At 39.9% G+C, this 17,286-nt stretch overlaps 1 protein-coding gene and 1 pseudogene across 3 annotated transcripts in view; one reads left to right on the top strand and one right to left on the bottom strand.

Moving 5' to 3' along the window:
• Positions 1-536: 536 nt before the first annotated feature.
• Positions 537-17,286, bottom strand: part of LOC138051855 (cholesterol 24-hydroxylase-like) — a 45,325-nt gene continuing 28,575 nt past the window's right edge. For all 3 annotated transcript variants that reach the window (XM_068898146.1, XM_068898147.1, XM_068898148.1), the window contains 9 exons: positions 12,325-12,438; positions 10,214-10,370; positions 9,021-9,083; positions 7,687-7,759; positions 7,459-7,543; positions 6,123-6,233; positions 4,803-4,897; positions 2,355-2,421; positions 537-2,122 (listed from right to left, as the gene is read on the bottom strand). In XM_068898146.1, the coding sequence (XP_068754247.1) occupies positions 1,985-2,122; positions 2,355-2,421; positions 4,803-4,897; positions 6,123-6,233; positions 7,459-7,543; positions 7,687-7,759; positions 9,021-9,083; positions 10,214-10,370; positions 12,325-12,438 (903 nt within the window). In that variant the 3' untranslated portion in view covers positions 537-1,984. The remainder of the gene's footprint in view (positions 2,123-2,354; positions 2,422-4,802; positions 4,898-6,122; positions 6,234-7,458; positions 7,544-7,686; positions 7,760-9,020; positions 9,084-10,213; positions 10,371-12,324; positions 12,439-17,286) is intronic.
• On the top strand, positions 14,220-16,064 carry LOC138050962 (uncharacterized; annotated as a pseudogene).

Below are 17,286 nucleotides of genomic sequence, written 5' to 3' on the forward strand. Positions count from 1 at the left end.
ACTCCTTGCCAAACTAAAAACGATTTCAACAGATGAGCCTTATTAATACTTTCCGTCACATCAATTTACCCCAAACTTTTAAGGTAGTAAGAGTAAAAACTGTTCATCTTTTGTTCAATGTTTACGGCTGACCAGTTTTGTATGTAGTTTATATTGCCAATGAGATGCTACCATTATCAGCGATCTCGAAAGTAATACATTGACAACTTGTAGTCCAGGTTTGTAGTTTACAATAATTATAACTGATCGAAGTCAAGAATAAAACGACTGAAACCATTCTCAACTTTACGAGATTTGCAGTTGACTCATGTCTTATGCTTTCGCTCTGTCAAGATCACTCTTTTCAATGAAAAATAAAGTAGATTTTGCGGAGTTTCGATATTATTCAAAAAATGGAAATCGACGTTAGTTTCTGTCGTCTTCATTGGTCTTTATTTTTATAGATCACAAAAATGAAACCATAAAATGTTCAAAATTTGGTGAATAGAGTACGTTTCTCCTTTTATGGGCAGTGTTCAGTGAACAGTACGCATGCCTTCGTAGTTTTACCTTTTATTTTTTTGTTCTGGCTTAGTTTCTTTTGATAGCTTAAAATGTCACCGATACATAAAAGAAAACTGAATTTGTGACTCAACCAAAGCACATAACCGGTTCTGCTGTTGAGATTTAAATGTAAGACATCTACTGCATGATTTATACCATTTGCTTTTAATTGAAATAAAACTGAGATGAGGCAAAAGTTTGTTAATCATTTATGCTCATAATCATGAAGGATACCTAAACTTCGAGCCAAGATTCGAACTAGGATCCGGGCCAGGATTCGAGCTAGGATCCGAGCCAGGATTCCAGCCTGGATTCGAGCTAAGATGAGCTTTCTCCGCTATTTATTCTCGAATGTCTCGGTTAGGTTAGGTCTCGAATCGGTTAGGTTAGGTCTATTTAGGTTGGTTCTAGTCTAGGTAGGTCTAGTTAGGGTTAGGTTAGGTCTCGAATCCTAGCTCGGATCCCAGCTCGGATCCTGGCTCGAATCCTGGCTCGGATCCTAGCTCGGATCCTGGATCGGATCGTAGCTCGGATCCTGGCTCGAATCCTGGCTCGGATCCTGGCTTTATTCTTAGTTTATCTCATAATCATGTAGTCCAAAAGATATTTCTAAACTGCATGTTTGCACTTGATTGAATGTTGCCTATGGTAGTGCAGCAAAAGAGTGAAAAGTATAATCACAATAAAGAAGACCTTATTAGAGTCCTGCCACGAGTCTTGGCATTGACATTAGTTTATAAATAGTAAATAAATAACAGTGGAGCTCCGTTCTTAGGCTTGGCTAATAAGCACTTAGGCCCGTTTTAAACGTCGCATTTTACAAGTACCGAATCATTTTCTCATTTGCATTAGATTCGGCACATGTAAAATGCGACGTTTAAAACGAGCCTTAGACCCCATTTTCCTCAGAGGGAAAAGGACAAGATGATGATGATGATGAATAAGCACTTAATGACTGGCCCCAAGGGAATTAGCCTGAATAGACCTTATTCACAATGGACGCCATGTTGGATTTGCTATTATCATGCAAATTAGCTTCTCACTTCTGAGGGGGCAAACAACTCGAGTTCGAGAGGTTATAACGAACATCTTAGCCACACAAATTATCTGTTTCACTTTTCACTTTTAATGCATGACAATTTGAAAACCAACATGGCCGCTATCGTCAATAAGGCCTATTAGTTACTTCGAATTATTAATTTTCACACGCAGGAAAAGCAGCCGTGTTGTTTAATTGAAGCAAAAGAATTCGTTCGCATAAAAGTAGAATTCAATTCCCAAAGGGATGGCTTGTGACACCAACTTGTTTAGGAAATGTGAAAACCAAGGATGTATCTGAAAAATTCGTTTTCATAAACAGGCTTTGCCCTTGAGCTCCCTTTTAAAAAAATGAGAGATTTAACTGTTAGGGAAACCTGAACAGCATAGCTTCGTTCGTTTCTCATCGTTTCGTTAAGGTGCACATTACTCCATCCTCGGGTCTAACAGTGACACTTCTACGGACCTTGCGTGACTGACCAGGCACAAGAGAAAACTTAAACGTCTGAAGAAAGCGTGACAAGATAACCTTGGCCTCAATCTGATGAAAGGAAAGCAAAGTTCATCAGTAAGTAATGGAATAATAAATATACCCGAAAAAATACGAAGGTTGTGATTAGCCAGAAACGAAAGAACTTATTTTTTTTGTTTATTATAATTTTCCAATATACCTGCATTTGTAAAGTTTTTGTGAACTGTTGTCTTGTTTTCCTTTCACAGAACAAAAACAATCTTGAAAACAGAATCTAGTTTATGTCCAATTCACTTCTTACCAGTGCGAAGTTTTGTCCAATGCAGTTGCGAGGCCCAAGTGAAAACGGGAAATAAGTGTAATGAGATCTGGAGTCAGAAAAAGAAAATTCAAATTTAGGTTAGCAAAGCTAACTTGCCAATAGAAGATGGCCGCATAAAGCTTCCTTAAACATCAAACAATCAAAGCCATACGATAACCGTTCAGTATAAAGGGGCAGTTAAAAGGAAGAAAAGTCTACCTCCAAATTTCTTCTCATACAATATTTTCCCTAAAATAGACCAAATTCAGAGGAGAAAAACGACTAAATCCACGATTCGTGAGATCTTAAAGAATGTCTCATTTATTTCATCATGTCTCATCTACCACTAACAAAATGCAAGTACAAAGCAACCAATCCCTAAAAAAGCATGCGTCGTCGGCCTTTTTCTGGTCATTTTCTTTCTTGTTTAGCCATCGGGAAACTAGATCGAACTCAAGTTTTCGCGCTGAATGTGCAAGTAAGCCCCGCATGTGTAGCAGAATTCCGCGCGATGTTTAAAAACGTCTGTGCAGTGGATTCAGAGTCACCTTAAATCTGTGCTTTTGTTTAGAAAATAATCGGTGTTTGATATGGTACTATGTTAGCGTCAATCATTCTCATTTAAGAGAGAGTCTCTTCTACTACTGCTGCTCCTGCCCCTGCTACTGCTACTGCTACTACTATCTGTTATGTCAGATTTACATAGATGTTCTTGTCTACGATGACAAAGACAAGCCTCGAACCCGCAACCCTCGGGTCGGGAATCCCGGGCACGGACCAGTACACTACCGTGACTCCACGATAAAATAATAACCTGCTTTGAAATTGTGGCATCTAAACAGATTTTCTGATAAAGTGGGTCCAAATGGAAAATCTTAGCCTGATTCTTAAGTCTTAGTCCTTATTCGCGGGGTTTTACGGTAAATGCTATAAATGACACTGATCAGAACGGCGCTAAATTTAGGGGAGAAAATGAAAATTTATCCTCAAGTGCTGACGTTCTTCATAAGACCTCAAATTTGGCTATTTCACGTTGTTGCTTTGCAAACGAGGGCAAAGAAATGGACAAAAGTGAAAAACGCACGTGTTGGGCGTGCAAAGATATTGTTTTTCCGAATAATATGCAAATTTGTGACGTTTTCGTTGCCGTCGCCGTTGTCGTTGCTTAAGGAGGCTTCCTACAATAAATTTAGCCTATACCATTAGACTTTAGACGGCCACAGTTCTTATATGCAAGCACCTACAGCTTTGAAACTTTAACCACGTACTAGAGGAATTTTGACGTTTGTAAAAATGTACTTGATATGGCGTTCTAGGTTACCACATTATTTGGAAATATGCTTAATTACAGAATAGAGGATTTTTAAAAAAAATTCATCGACCTGTTTTTCATGTAGACCGCCAGACGTTCTGGGAACGAAGTTTGACGAAAAATATAATGCTTTCCGTTGAATTTTGTCAACGGACATCAAAAGCAGTTTATATCATGAAATTTCACGGAAAGCTAGCTTGATACCTCTAAAAGACTTACATGACAAGCGATTCTTCTATATATTAAAAAAAGCGCTTCTTTTGAAAGTTATTGTAAGAGTAACGACAAATTGAGTATTTTAGGCGTAAAAACTTCTCTCTCGGATAGCTTAAAATCGGCGTTTACGATTTTCTTCAAACTTCGTCAAACGTTAGACAAACATCTCAGGATTAGTACCCTGTGTATCATTTCAAAAGTTTAGATCGAATAAAGCGTAAAATTGCTGCTAATCAAAAACCATGACGTCACTGTTTCATTGCCATGGTAACCTAGAACGCCATATCAAGTACATTTTTACAAACTTCAAACTTCCTCTAGTACGTGGTTAAAGTTTCAAAGCTGTAGGTGCTTGCATATAAGAACTGTGGCCGTCTAAAGTCTAATGGTATAGGCTAAATTTATTGTAGGAAGCCTCCTTAAGCTCCCTGTTGGAAATAGATAGCAAAGGCCAGGACTTAAGCGGCCTTCACACGGCAAACTTAAGTATGCAAACACGTGTTGGCAAACTCAAGACACAACAACAGTTGTCAAACATGTTGGCAAACTATTGACGAGAATAGAGACAAGTTCTTTTCAGTTGTCGCCAACAAATTGCCAACGTGTTTGTCGACTGTTTCTGTGCCGTTCACACACACCAACTTGAGTTTGCCAAACTCAAGTTTGCCGTGTGAAGACCGCTTTAAAGAGGCACTTTGTGTTGGATGTCAAAATTGGGTGCATTTCTGCAAACATGACATCACCAACACCTTAAACAACCTTAAACTATCGTGGTGTTTGTTTGCTTGGTTGGTTGGTTAGGCTGGCCGGTTAAGAAAAAAATGTGGCAACTGCCTTTTCTCTAAACAGATTCAGAGCAACAACGCACATTGCACTGTGGCTCAGCAAAAACCGCAAGAACAGGTCTAAGTTCACTATACCTCTTCAGAAGTTCCTCGTCATCAAACCTGTAAGGATTGAATTCGTCTGGCTTCTCCCAGTAGTCGGGGAGGTGACTGCTGACATAAGTATTCAACTGAAGAGAAAATGAAAAGAATGAGCCAAGTGAACAGAAGGAGGCGTTGTGCATGGAAGTTCGTGTTCACTGAAAATAGAGACAGTCGCATGGATGAACGAAAAATGGAGGCCTACCTGGATGGTAGGAAATATGTTCTAACTTTATTTATGGCTTACTAGTACACGGTGCACTTTCTACTGCATTTCACTGTGACAAGCTATCTTATAGGACGCTTTTTATTTGACAGACAGACTGACCGACCAGACCGGACATTTGGAAGGACTAACTCTTCAACAGCTTCAAATTGTTGCGTTTTCTTTGCCAACAAATGGATCTGGCCGGCCAGTTCTGACAAAAATAAAGCGCCCTTAGATAGTTGTTACAGACGTAACATAGTTAATAGAGGGGACTGGTTTTGAAGCTCGGCAAACATCAAAGGAGCAAATAAAGATGCCAAGATTTAGGTCGGAAAGTCCACGACCATGCACAATCTTTTGTTTTGCGCTCATACACTATGCATGAATTACGTAACCAACACGTTTCTATTGGTTCGTTCCTCCGTACGGAGCGGAGTAAACAACTATTGTGTTTCGTCCACGGTCAAGGACAAAAAAGAGAACAGAAACATACAACAAAGAAATTTTTCGGGTTTCACTATAACCATTTCCCTCTATTAACTATGAGACGTAAGTACTAATATAAGTAAGTAGACATTAGAGAATTATTGGAAATAGGCGACACTCAAATTTTGAGGAAGACGTCTTGCCAAAATTGCCTTTTCGTGATATTTTACCAGAAACGTCATCACCAAATTTCTAACCTGTCAACCACAGTCGGGTGTCTCGAAAACGAAGACCCTAAGAACCCCGAAAACTCGACAAAAGTAACCCAAAACCCTCAATTTGGCTAACCACATGCCTAAAGTTGGTTTTTATGCCTTGAGCGTCAAAAGAGCCAATGTATACATCCGACGGGAAATGAAGATGTCCGGCCACACGTGGGGCGTGGTTACTCAGTTAATTATGGCGGATTACCCAGCTTCCACTTTGAAACAAGTTGTAGCGAACGAAGGACTTGAACGACCAAAAAACCAACTTCAGGCCTAGGGTTAGCTAAATTGAGGGTTTTGGGTTACTTTTTGCGAGTTTTCGGAGTCTTAAGGTCCTAGTTTTCAAGACACCCACCTGAACCATGTCATTAAATCTTGGCAACTAATTTAAAAGGCATAAAAACGATACCCTACCCAAACACGGACTTTATCCGGGATCTTGTATCCACCAATTTCCATGCCCTTTTTAGCCTTTCGTAATGTGCTAGTGGCCGGTGGATGATGGCGCAAAGATTCTTTAAGCACCTAAAATGTAACATCCATATTAGGCTGCCTTAGAATGACCTTACTACGACTACAATTATTTGTACTGTAAATTTGCAAAAAAAAGAAAGTTACATAACTTGAGATTAAGAAGAAATGTGAGAATCAACTGGTCATCTCAGCACCTAAAATAACTGCAAAGCTAAAGTAGTTGGGTGACTCATCGATTATGTCATCAAAACCGTACGAGTCTATTCCTGGCTTTCGCGGTGAGCACGTTTTGCCCGGCAAATAAAGCGACTTATGACATCTCTTGCAGGGGTTTCAATAACTTTTGAAGTAGATGCATGGGCTAATCAATGTAAGCGGCGGTCACTCTTGCCTTTTACAAGGGTTTGAGTGAAAATCAAGACAGAGTACTAGCCGGGGGTGAGAGGCAAATTTCTAACAACATAGATGGCGGTATACCGTTTGTGACCGCCATCTAATGAAACCCTTGTTCCTGACTTCAACACGGAATAATAATAATAATAATAATAATCATCATCATCATCATCATCTAGTATGGATGCTCTAACCACTGACCTACTGGAGACTATGGTGAGCAAGGGTGAAATGTGGGTATTTGACTCGAGCTGCATCACCCAGCCACAGAGTCAAATATCGTCTGACAGCATAGCTCATAACTGCATCGCGCAGTCACATTGATAGCATCATTGAACGATGCGGCCAACCAACCACCAAAGTGAGCGAATTTGAGAGAATGTTTCAACACATATTAAATGAAAGGTGTATAATAATAATAATAATAATAATAATAATAACAATAATATTCTTCATGAAATTATGGCGTATTGAAACGAGTACATATCAACAGAAAGGAAAGTAGGATTACCCGTAGTAAAATACTTGAAGAAATCGGTTTGTTTCACCAATTTGTCTTCTAGAGTCAGTCACGGTTACGCCATAATCCGTATGAGTCAGAGGCCAATTATCTGAGTTAGGGCTGCCCCCTTCTTTAATTTCCAACTCAAGTTTTCAGTTGATTGTAAGTAGTGTAGCTCAAAACCCAAATAGCTCTTAAGGAAAGGCTTTTGTTCGAAACGTCAGCTCAAGTTTTGTTTTATACGGCAGTGAATTTAAGTTTATCAACTCGTTCGATAAAAGCAAACTCTCGTGTAACTTATAACCCTAACCTTAATCTAGTTACGTAAGCTACTAAAGGTGAAGGACGAACAACTGTATTCATTGTGAATTCATCGCTTACCAATCCAAGTTGGTGCATTTTACCCAAGTCATCAAAAGCTACGTTTTGGTTCTCGCCAAGGACATCGAACACTTCATCCACCAAGCTGCAACAAAGATAGGATACACTCTTTTTAACTCTCACTAGAAGCGTTTATATGGAATCCGAGCTGGCAAACTGAAATCGCACGAAGTACATCGTAACAGCAAAGTAGCTAAGGTTAAAGTAACAATCCAAGTGGAGTCTCACCTTTCTTCGATCTCTGGGTGATCCCCAAGCTCAAGAACAGAAAACGCCATCAAACTGGCTGTAGTCTCGTGTCCTAAATGCAATAAATGAAAATCAGTTGAAAAACGTAACGGCTTAAACTAAAAAAAGAAACAGAAAATAACTTACATGTGTTGGGTTTTCACAGAACTGGAACTATTAAAATACTTAGTCTATCGCCTTACTTGTTCCTCTTTGTCCTACCTTCTCTACTTTCCTTCCCCTTTCATCTTGCTTACTTCCTAAACTAGTAATAGTTGACACTAAAGTTGCCCCCGCTGTTTAAGTGCTACTATGACCAAAAAACAATTTTTTTTACTATGTTAACTATGTTAAATAAACAGCAACTGATCGAAGTTTTACGCCTGGATTTTAAAAAGACGCCCGTTTATTTTAACTGAATTTTCCTGTTTAATGGTCCGCCATTACTAATTTTTAAATGTCGAGAGAGCTGTATCGAGGAGAAAATGACGTCAAAGGCTCAATAGTTTAAGAATGCAATGCGTGTGTACGCGGCTAAATTAATATGTAGCACGGCAGTTTCGGGCTTTCAGACTCTTGAACTCTTGTTTTGCATATATAGTAAACACGAACCTTATGCTTCGTGGTCAAATAATAGTGCTTTCTCAAAAACGTACACCTAAACAACACGATGAAAAGTTCAGGCTTTATTACCTCAAAATCAGCTGCTGCTCAGAATGAAACCCGCAAACACACACGACGTGATGCGACTGACACAAAATACCAAACCACGCGCTTCTTTTCATAATACTCTGCACCTCCAAATAGGGATTTTTGATTTTTTGCTACCCCTGTTTATTGTGATGTCACAATCCACAAACTTACACCCCATTCACACCAACAAGACATGTTTAATTAATCCGGGTTTAACAACATTGAATTAATTTACAGAAAAACGTAGGACTGGCTTTTACATGAGATTCAGGTGAATTTTAATACATGCTTTGATCTGTGCTGAATGTGTTGTCGACAAAAATCAGTATACATGATTCAAAAGGAAAACACTATGAAACCGTGTTTAACTAAACCTTTTAAAACATGGCTAAGGTTTGGTGTGAAAGGGGCATTACTTGCGGGCGCGACCAATAGAAAACGTCATCATTACCCACCGATTCCATGCCACCCCTGATCAAGGAAATCGAGATTTTTTCCTGCCCTACTGACTGTACATTACAACTGTAAGTACCTATTAACATAAGCGCGAGCTACTAGAGTGCCTCCTCGGGATTTCGCCTTCTGGGCGAAATCCATGCGGGGGCAACAAACACGACTTATAAATCATACTTTCACCTTACCAGCAATGAAGAAGGTAACAAAGTCATCTAGCATGTCTTCAATCCCAAGTCCAGGTATCTTCTCTTTAAAAAAATAAGGAAGTTTCGAGACTGTTTTAACCGAAATTAAGGGAAGTGATCCTTAGCTGGACAATTTAAGTAATTGCCTCTGAGCTATGAAGCCACTCGGTTGGGGCATTGCACCGGCACCGCAGACGTCATCAATTCGATTCCCGTGGAAGCCCCCTGAATTTTTCAAGGCATTTATTACAGAGGTTCCAACTGAACTCAACTCCCCCGCTTAACTCTCAAAACAAAACGAACCCAGACCCCTTCGCGCTAAAATGACCCATGGAGAACCTGGTTACGACTGTCACACTTTGACCAGCGGCTTCACTGTGACTGTTTCAATCGATTGCTTAGCTCGTATCTCTAACTGCAATGCTGAACAATCAACCTTCCTTGGGAAACAACCAAACTACAAAAACAGCAAGAATGGGTCATGCATTTTGCCCCGCCCGCCCGTTCGGTCCATAGAAAATGCTGATCCCGAATAACACGAAAGAACGCAGGTGCAAGAAGTGAAGAAGAAGTGCGAAGCTCAAACCCAAAGATTACCAAAAAACTTTGACCATCAGCGCCATAACTGGTTTGCTTTCATGATCCTGCTTTCGACCCCGTTTTCACTGGCTCGAAACAGAAGGCGGCATTCGAAAAATTGGACAACAACAAAATTGACACGTTCTGATTTCGTGGAGCTTCCGATTTTCTTTATAGCTCGTTTGTTTGAATTTTACCCAGTTAGTGACCTTTTAAGACTCTGGCGCTAATTAAAGCCGGATTTTTAGCTGCTACAGTTTCTCTCCAAGACGTTTAACAATGCGTATCGAGTCAAAATGGCTGCCAGAAGTTTACTTAGCTTTCTACAAGTAAGAAGAAAATCTTAATAAATTGAGAACCTTATTCAGACCATAGATGTTCAGCCGAACTCCTAAACATTGATTTCAAAATGAAAGCCGTCCACAAAACCAACCTTTAACACAAAAACAAAAATTTTCTATTTTCATCTTGCGTCAAAATGTATCACGCCATGAATCTTAAATTAAAACCAATAGGATCAAAACAAACTTACGCGCGTAACAAAGGCATAAGAGAAGTTAAAATAAGTTAAATTTGGTAGTAAAAGTTAAAACAATAGAAAAAGATAATCCAACCTTCTTGGTAAATAATCCGCTGCAGTATATCATTAGGAACGTACTCTTTTCTCCTTATAATGCTCTTTCGAACATCAATCACTTTTTTGCCAGTTTCACGCAAGAACTGAATCGCCGAAGCCACACGTCTTTGATAAGGGTACTGACTTACTCTAAACTGCAAAAAACAAACAAACAAAAAAACAAGAATTAGCCTTTATTAAATCCACTCTTACTGCGAAAGATCACTTGGTATTTCCCGGCAAAGAAAGGTGCAAACTAATCCAGCGGAAAATGTTGATCAGTTGATCCAAATGTGTTCTCGTGGGATAGAGTTAAGGAGTTCAAAGACAAGAATATGTTTTTATATAGCAAATGAGTCATGTACGTCAGAGATACTTTATGTATCAAATAAGCATATTAGCAACGTTTGTTTTGTTTGAATACCATCATGTGATTATTTATCTAGTAATAATTGTAATATAAGGAAGCCAATAAAGAGAATCAGATTTTGGGATGTGGGTTGATAGAAGATAGCAATGTAAAACTTAAACTTACACACAATTATAATGAAATCAATATGCAATATGTATCTGGCATCTATGCAAAGTGAAATTTTTCATGAACATCTTCATTTTAGTTAATAATTAGCCTCTTACACCAAAATACAAAAAAGCAACTTTTGGATTTTTAGGCAACTTTTGAGCAACTTTTGGAGTTTTGGAGCAACTTTTTGAGAAAATTGGAGTACCTTTTCACACATTTATGAGCAACTTGTGGACAGCCCTAAACTGAGTCACCGGTGTCGCAATGTCGGTAACCCAAACTAATCCTCTCTAAAAACAAGCAAGTATTTTCTTTTGTTTCGGCTCTAAAAGACGTTTGATCAAAGATCGCAAAATAAGGATCCATCGAGCATCTACTATTCTGAGTAAAGCACAACAAAGTCGGGGTGGCCATCTTGTTGAGACCTCAGTGTAAAGGCGCCGGCCTGGAAACGAAAAAAACATTGTTTCCCGAAATGCTTCCTCGGAGTGGAAGCAGAGCTCTGGGGAACCCTGAAAGAAAGTGTCTTCTCATTGGTTTTCGTGAAGAGCAATGAAAAGCGTCTCTAATTGGTGCATTCATGTTAGCACGAGGAGCAAACGTTTGGCTATAAGAACCTTACGGCGCATGTTCTCCTAAATAGAGTTTCCCAGAGCCTCGGGTCATGCGCACACATAAGATTCGAGGATCTCGTGATGTTTCTGAACAAGTTCAGAAGATTTTTGCTTCCCGGGAATGTTTCCTGAGGCCGCAAACGGGGAAACATTTGCTTCCGCAACATTGTTTCCTCGTCGTTTGCGGGCGCCTTTAAGAGTTCAAAGTGAGAGGAAAGCAATATCACAATGTCGTAAAAACCACTTTCAAAGTTTTTCCGCATAACATGGAAGAAGTTTTCGCTTTTACCCATAGCTTCAATGTCTAAACGAAGCTTAAGCAAAGAAGTGGTACCAACAAGAGTGCGGCGCCTTGGACTTCAGTTTTGGCAGCTTAAAAGCAATAGGTTGGTCGATCAAGTCTTTTTTCGAGATCGGTGTATTTTGTATACTGAGTATAACTTCCCCTTTTTTCCCACAACTGAGGCAAAGCGTTTTTTTGGATAGAACCAGAGCTCGAATCCTAAAATATTACACAAAGGTTGGACAAAACGCAAGTGAAATTATTCCTTAAATTCACGAGTATACCATTTGATCAGCTATTAAATGGATGACAAATTACGTTCATAAGACGCCATTTTGGCACTGTAGGAAAAAGTTGCCATGGCAACATTGTACTTTCACATTTGAAATTATAAATTAACGCTGCAATTTCGCGCCAAAGTTAAGGAGTAATTTGTCACCCATGTTATTAGTTCGGATACCAAAACGGTCGCGGTTCCTTTGTTAAAATTTGGTTCGCACAAGCGACGCAAACATAAGCACAAGCAACTAGCGCAGACGCAATTGACCTGTCGTTAATTAGTGTCTTTAATTTTTGCCAATCATCAAGATTCCACTGAGTCTGCGTGCTTTGCTTCAGCTTGTGCATTCGTCGCCTGTGAGAACCAGGCCTTAGGGTCGCCATATATGGCCACAGTGACGTCATCTAACCTTGTGAAATAGATCGAAAGCTGCTTTATCTGCTCCTTCGAAACTCAGTGAAACGGCCCCTGTAAACTTAGTATCTTTTCCGGCTATCGCATCCACATCCATTCCAAAAGCAACCTGCAAGAAAAAAATTCCTAAGTATTTCGTTTTTCTTAAGTCTTGGTCCCAGAAGAGCTGAGAATCTGCAATGTTACTGTTCCTCGAGAGAGATGGTCATGCAAATTTTACGAACGTTGGACCCAGATGCATTCGCACTTCGAAAGGCTAGGAAGTTTCAACGTCGATCATACTTCTCACGGGGGCCATCAAGCGCGACTTGGCATGGGCTCACGTCTCTTTAGTGTTCCACATCCACGGCAGAATACCTCGTTGTTCCCAAATTCTCTTCCACATTTATGGCAGACTGAACCATCGTGCTTTCTATTGTAATCTCCTTCCTCAAATTGGGATTTTCCATTTTTTCCTAATCTAAACAAAGCTGTTATATGAAAAGATTTCAGGAAAAAAGCGAATTGCAGTGAAACGAATGACTTGTTGAGGCCTTAAATTACGGTAATTTTGGAAAACGACAATTCTGAGTAAGAGAGTAATGAAAGAACTATCCTCCCACCAGTGTGTCCCTGGCTTATCTTCCCAACTTGGATTTCCATGTGGGTTGAGTTTGTAAGTTTTCTATGCAATTAGTAAAGCTTTTCATCATCGTCATTGCCATAGTCCTCGTCATCAACATTATCATCGTCGTCGTCATCATCATCATCGTTATCATCGTGTTCGTCGTCGTCGTCATCGTCATCGAAATCATCATCATCGTCGTCCTAATGATATACGTTTCCCAAAATTAATGACACCCAAAATCTGGCCTGATATAACTTATATTTCCCCGATAACTTGTCGTGGGCGACTTGAAGCTAGCATGTAAATGAACTTATTGTTCGCATGATTTCAATGTCTTCAAACCGAATTACGATACTTTAAAAAAAGAAAACAAGTGTTCCGCGCGTTTTTGCGTTTGTTCCTGTAATCAACATGGGAACAAGTAAACTGAGCACTTAAAGGAAATTTTGTGCCTCGTTGAAATTTGTTTTTAGGAACCCAAATCTGCTTAATTGGGAACCGGAGTTCCTGGTCGTAGCAATTCGGAACTCAAAGTTCCTATTAGTTTATTGAAAAGGAACTCCATGTTCCGTTTTTGTCTCCTAAGGAACAATAGGTCCTTTTTTGTGCGGTCCGTTTTTCATTTTGTTCTCTTTCACAACAAAAGAGAACAGTTGTTCCTGTTTTAATCATTCCCTTAAATCGAAGAAGAACTCGTTGCTCGTAATATTTAACATAAAGTCGCATATTGTCCTTGACAAAAAAGAACAGCTATTCCGATAAAGCCTGTTCTGCTTTGTGATTGTTCCTATGTAACTGCTATCAGTTCCCAATAGTGTTACAAAGGAACACCATTGTTCCGAATCATACTGGTCCTTTATACGTTAATTAGGAACACAGTTCCCTTGTAGGCCACGAGAAGTTCCGATTTTATATGAAGATTCTTAAACGTTTTCTTTTTTTCTGTTTTTGTTGAAAAATACTCTCTGGTCTTTATGACTAGCTATCTTGGCGTGTTTAGGCAGGCCTCGGCGAATTATTATACATAGACCATTTTACGGATACGGCAGCCATTTTGAAATCCATTGTTTCAAATAGCTATTATGGGATTCTAAGGGGGCAATTAGTATGCATTTGCCCCCTTGTAATCCCATAATAGCTACTTGAAACAATGGATTTCAAAATGGCCGCCGTATCCGTAAAATGGTCTATTGCCTGATTCTGAACAATTAGCAAGGTGTCCGAGATTTATTGTTCCTTTTTTTTTGTTTTCAATGCCGGGAAGAAAAAGAAGCATTCGAAAATAGGCAAGTTGAGGCAGGTAACGCAAAAACCCCGACTGATTGGTCCGCAAACCGCCAGGAAACATGCTTAAAATTCGAAGTCGCGGGTAAGTAAACGTTTATTTCCAGATTCAAGATGAGCAAACGAAGAAGTACAGAGACAAATTGGTCAAAAGTTCCAAGTGCATCTCCAAAACCGAAGAGGCTTCACTTGGAAGAAGACGATTTAGATGGTTTGTTTCATTGTCCAGTGAAGATTGTAACAGTGATGGATTTGTTTCTCAAAGAGTTTGCAGAAAACACGTTAAGAGAAAACACGGTTGGTTTATTTATTTTGATGAAAAACCCCGACACGTCCCCAATCAAGAAGAAACGAGTCCCAAAAAGGAAGAAAACGACACAAGTCCTACCCTCACAGCAAGATCTGTACCTACATTTGATCGCTCAAGTGTAATCGTGCAAGAACTTCTGTCTTGGCTAAAAGGGAGTGGTGGAGGATGCAAGAGTGAGCGACAAGCGCAACAAATCGTTAGGAAATGTCTTGAGTTTCTAAAATTCTGTTGTGAGGACGAAGAAGAACTTTCTCTGGACATAATTGACTTTAGTTTGTGCTCACCTAATCTACTCTTCAAATTTGTTGATACAATGCAGGACGAATGGAAACTTGGGCACGGGGGGCGGATTGGTTATTTAGACGCCATTGTCGAACTGATGGATTTCAGAAAAGTAAACGGGGCATCCGAGGTTGTGTTGAGGGGTTTGTTGTCTACAGAAATCTATCTGAAAAAAGTCCGTAAAACAGTTTCAAAAATGATGCGATTACAATGGACAAATGAACTCGACATCGACACCTTAGAATCCAAGGGACATTGGGCCACACTAGAAGAGCTTCTGGAGGTTGTTAAGCGCTACTTGCCACGATACGAGAACGTTCTCAAAGCATGCAAGGATAAACCGGGTACAGTATCTCCACTGGAGTTGTCCTTTGCAACAAAATTCCTTGCGGTATATCTGTTTATCAAGGTTAAAGGCTCACGCCCAATGACCTACCAGTATTTAACTGTTGAAACAGTGCGCTCAGCATAGAACAACGATGGATTTGTCGATCAGAAAATGTTTAAAACCGCTGGAAAATATGGCTTCGACTCTCTTTTCCTTACCGACACAAGCATGCAGGTGTTCGATGGCTACATCGACCATATTCAGCCTAACCTAAAACCAACTTGTGACTACGTCTTAGTCACAAGAAATGGCGGCTAACACAACAAACTTGGCGAGCTGATGAGCAAATTGGTGTTTGACGCGATCGGAAAATACGTTCACCCTACTCGTTACCGACAAATAGTGGAGACGGCTAGCTCCAAGAAACTTAGTAGTAAGGCACAGGGCACAATCTCCGAGGATCAGAAGCACAGTTCTGTTGTGGCAAGAGTGCATTATCAAAAGCAACGATCCCGAGAGGTGGCAACCAAGGCGCACGAATATTTGGAATCACTTTATGGCGAGAAGGGCTCTGAGTTAGAAATGGATCTCCGATCAAGACTTTCAGACAAATCCGCGTCCTCGCCTGAAAAACAAGAAAATAACGATGGGTCGACCCCCGAAGAAGACAATATTTTCATTACGCCTACTAAGTTCAAAAGCCAGAATGCTTCAAAAACGCCCGATTCTTTGAGAGGAAGGAAAATTCTACTATTCACTCCTGAAGAGGATAAATATTTAAAGATGGGACTAGATCGCCATGGGTTCGGAAATTGGACAGCTATTCTTAGAGATCCAGATTTTCATTTTCAAAAAGGACGAAAACCGAACTCTCTTTTAAATCGCGCGATCAGAAAATTTCGATCAAAATGTAGTAAACCATAGAAAAATCTAGTAATGTTTATGGCAGGATACCCACATTAAATTTACCTCTATCGGATGAAATTCAGTTGATCCTCGGTCAACATCATACAAATAACCAAAAACCCTTCGTTGTCAACTATCCGTTTCCAATGTGCCCCGATGATATAAAAGTTTAGCAAATTCTCTGCGAACATATCGAAGTAATTCCAGTCATCATAACATTGGATTTTATCAATTCGAACAAACTGAACTCAGTTGGCGTACAGTGAGTTGACTGCACTAAAGATTTTTTTTTTCTTTTTCATTTCAATCACCTTGTAACAAATTTCAACTTTTTTTTCTATTTTTGAAGACTTATGATCACATAACCTGTCCTTTATTTTTGGCTAGGTTGAAAAAAGTTTGTTATTCTTCCTTTCTTGGGCACTGGGGTGCTTGTTTGGGATGGCCGTTTTCTAGATCTTCTTCTCTGGACGGTTTGGCTTGTGCTTCTCGGTGTTGATGTCTGGGACGAAGAAAGCGTAATGAAAATCTCTTGATCGTCGCTTTCTTGTCCGTCGAATGGGTATGGCATTGGTGCCCATACGCTTGTTACTCTCTCGGCCTGCTCTCTGGAAATCCATGCATGCACTTTCTCTCCATCGCTCTTTTTCTTCTTTCCATTATTACCAGTCTCGAAAGACCAGGTAACTCATCTCGCTTAAAGTTCAACTTGAGGGCTTCCACGGTAACTCCAATCAGGTAATGTATTGCTCTTTTGATGTCGTCATCTCTAGTAGTTTCTTCTAGCTCACGTAATTCTTTTTCCTTTGCCCAAACCCACTCGTTCTCGTAATATTTGGAAGCTTTATCCTGCACATTTCTCTGTTCTTCTTCTTTCTTTTTCGTGAAATACTCTTCTCTCAACCGTTCAATTCTAGGATGGTATGAGGGTTCAACCGTCCCCATCAAGCGAGCATCGTACTCTCGAATCATTCCCAATGATATCCAATGTTGTCTAGTCTCGACAAGAATTCGCTCCTTAGCCTGTCGTGCTACATTTTCAGCTTCAATGAGGCCCAGTTGCCTTTGTGTCAGACTTTTAAAGTCTCTTCTCCCATCCGTCAGAACACGTCGACTCAATATCTGAATTTTCTTGGTCGTTTTCTTCTCCGGATACATCGTCGTCTGCTGCTACGAGTTACCCTTCTTCGATTTGTGCTTCTTGGTCGCTTTCCCTGTCATCCAAGTCCATTGTTTTGAT

This window comes from Montipora capricornis, chromosome 6, assembly GCF_036669925.1.
Source record: "Montipora capricornis isolate CH-2021 chromosome 6, ASM3666992v2, whole genome shotgun sequence".
In the NCBI taxonomy this organism is placed as follows: domain Eukaryota; kingdom Metazoa; phylum Cnidaria; class Anthozoa; order Scleractinia; family Acroporidae; genus Montipora; species Montipora capricornis.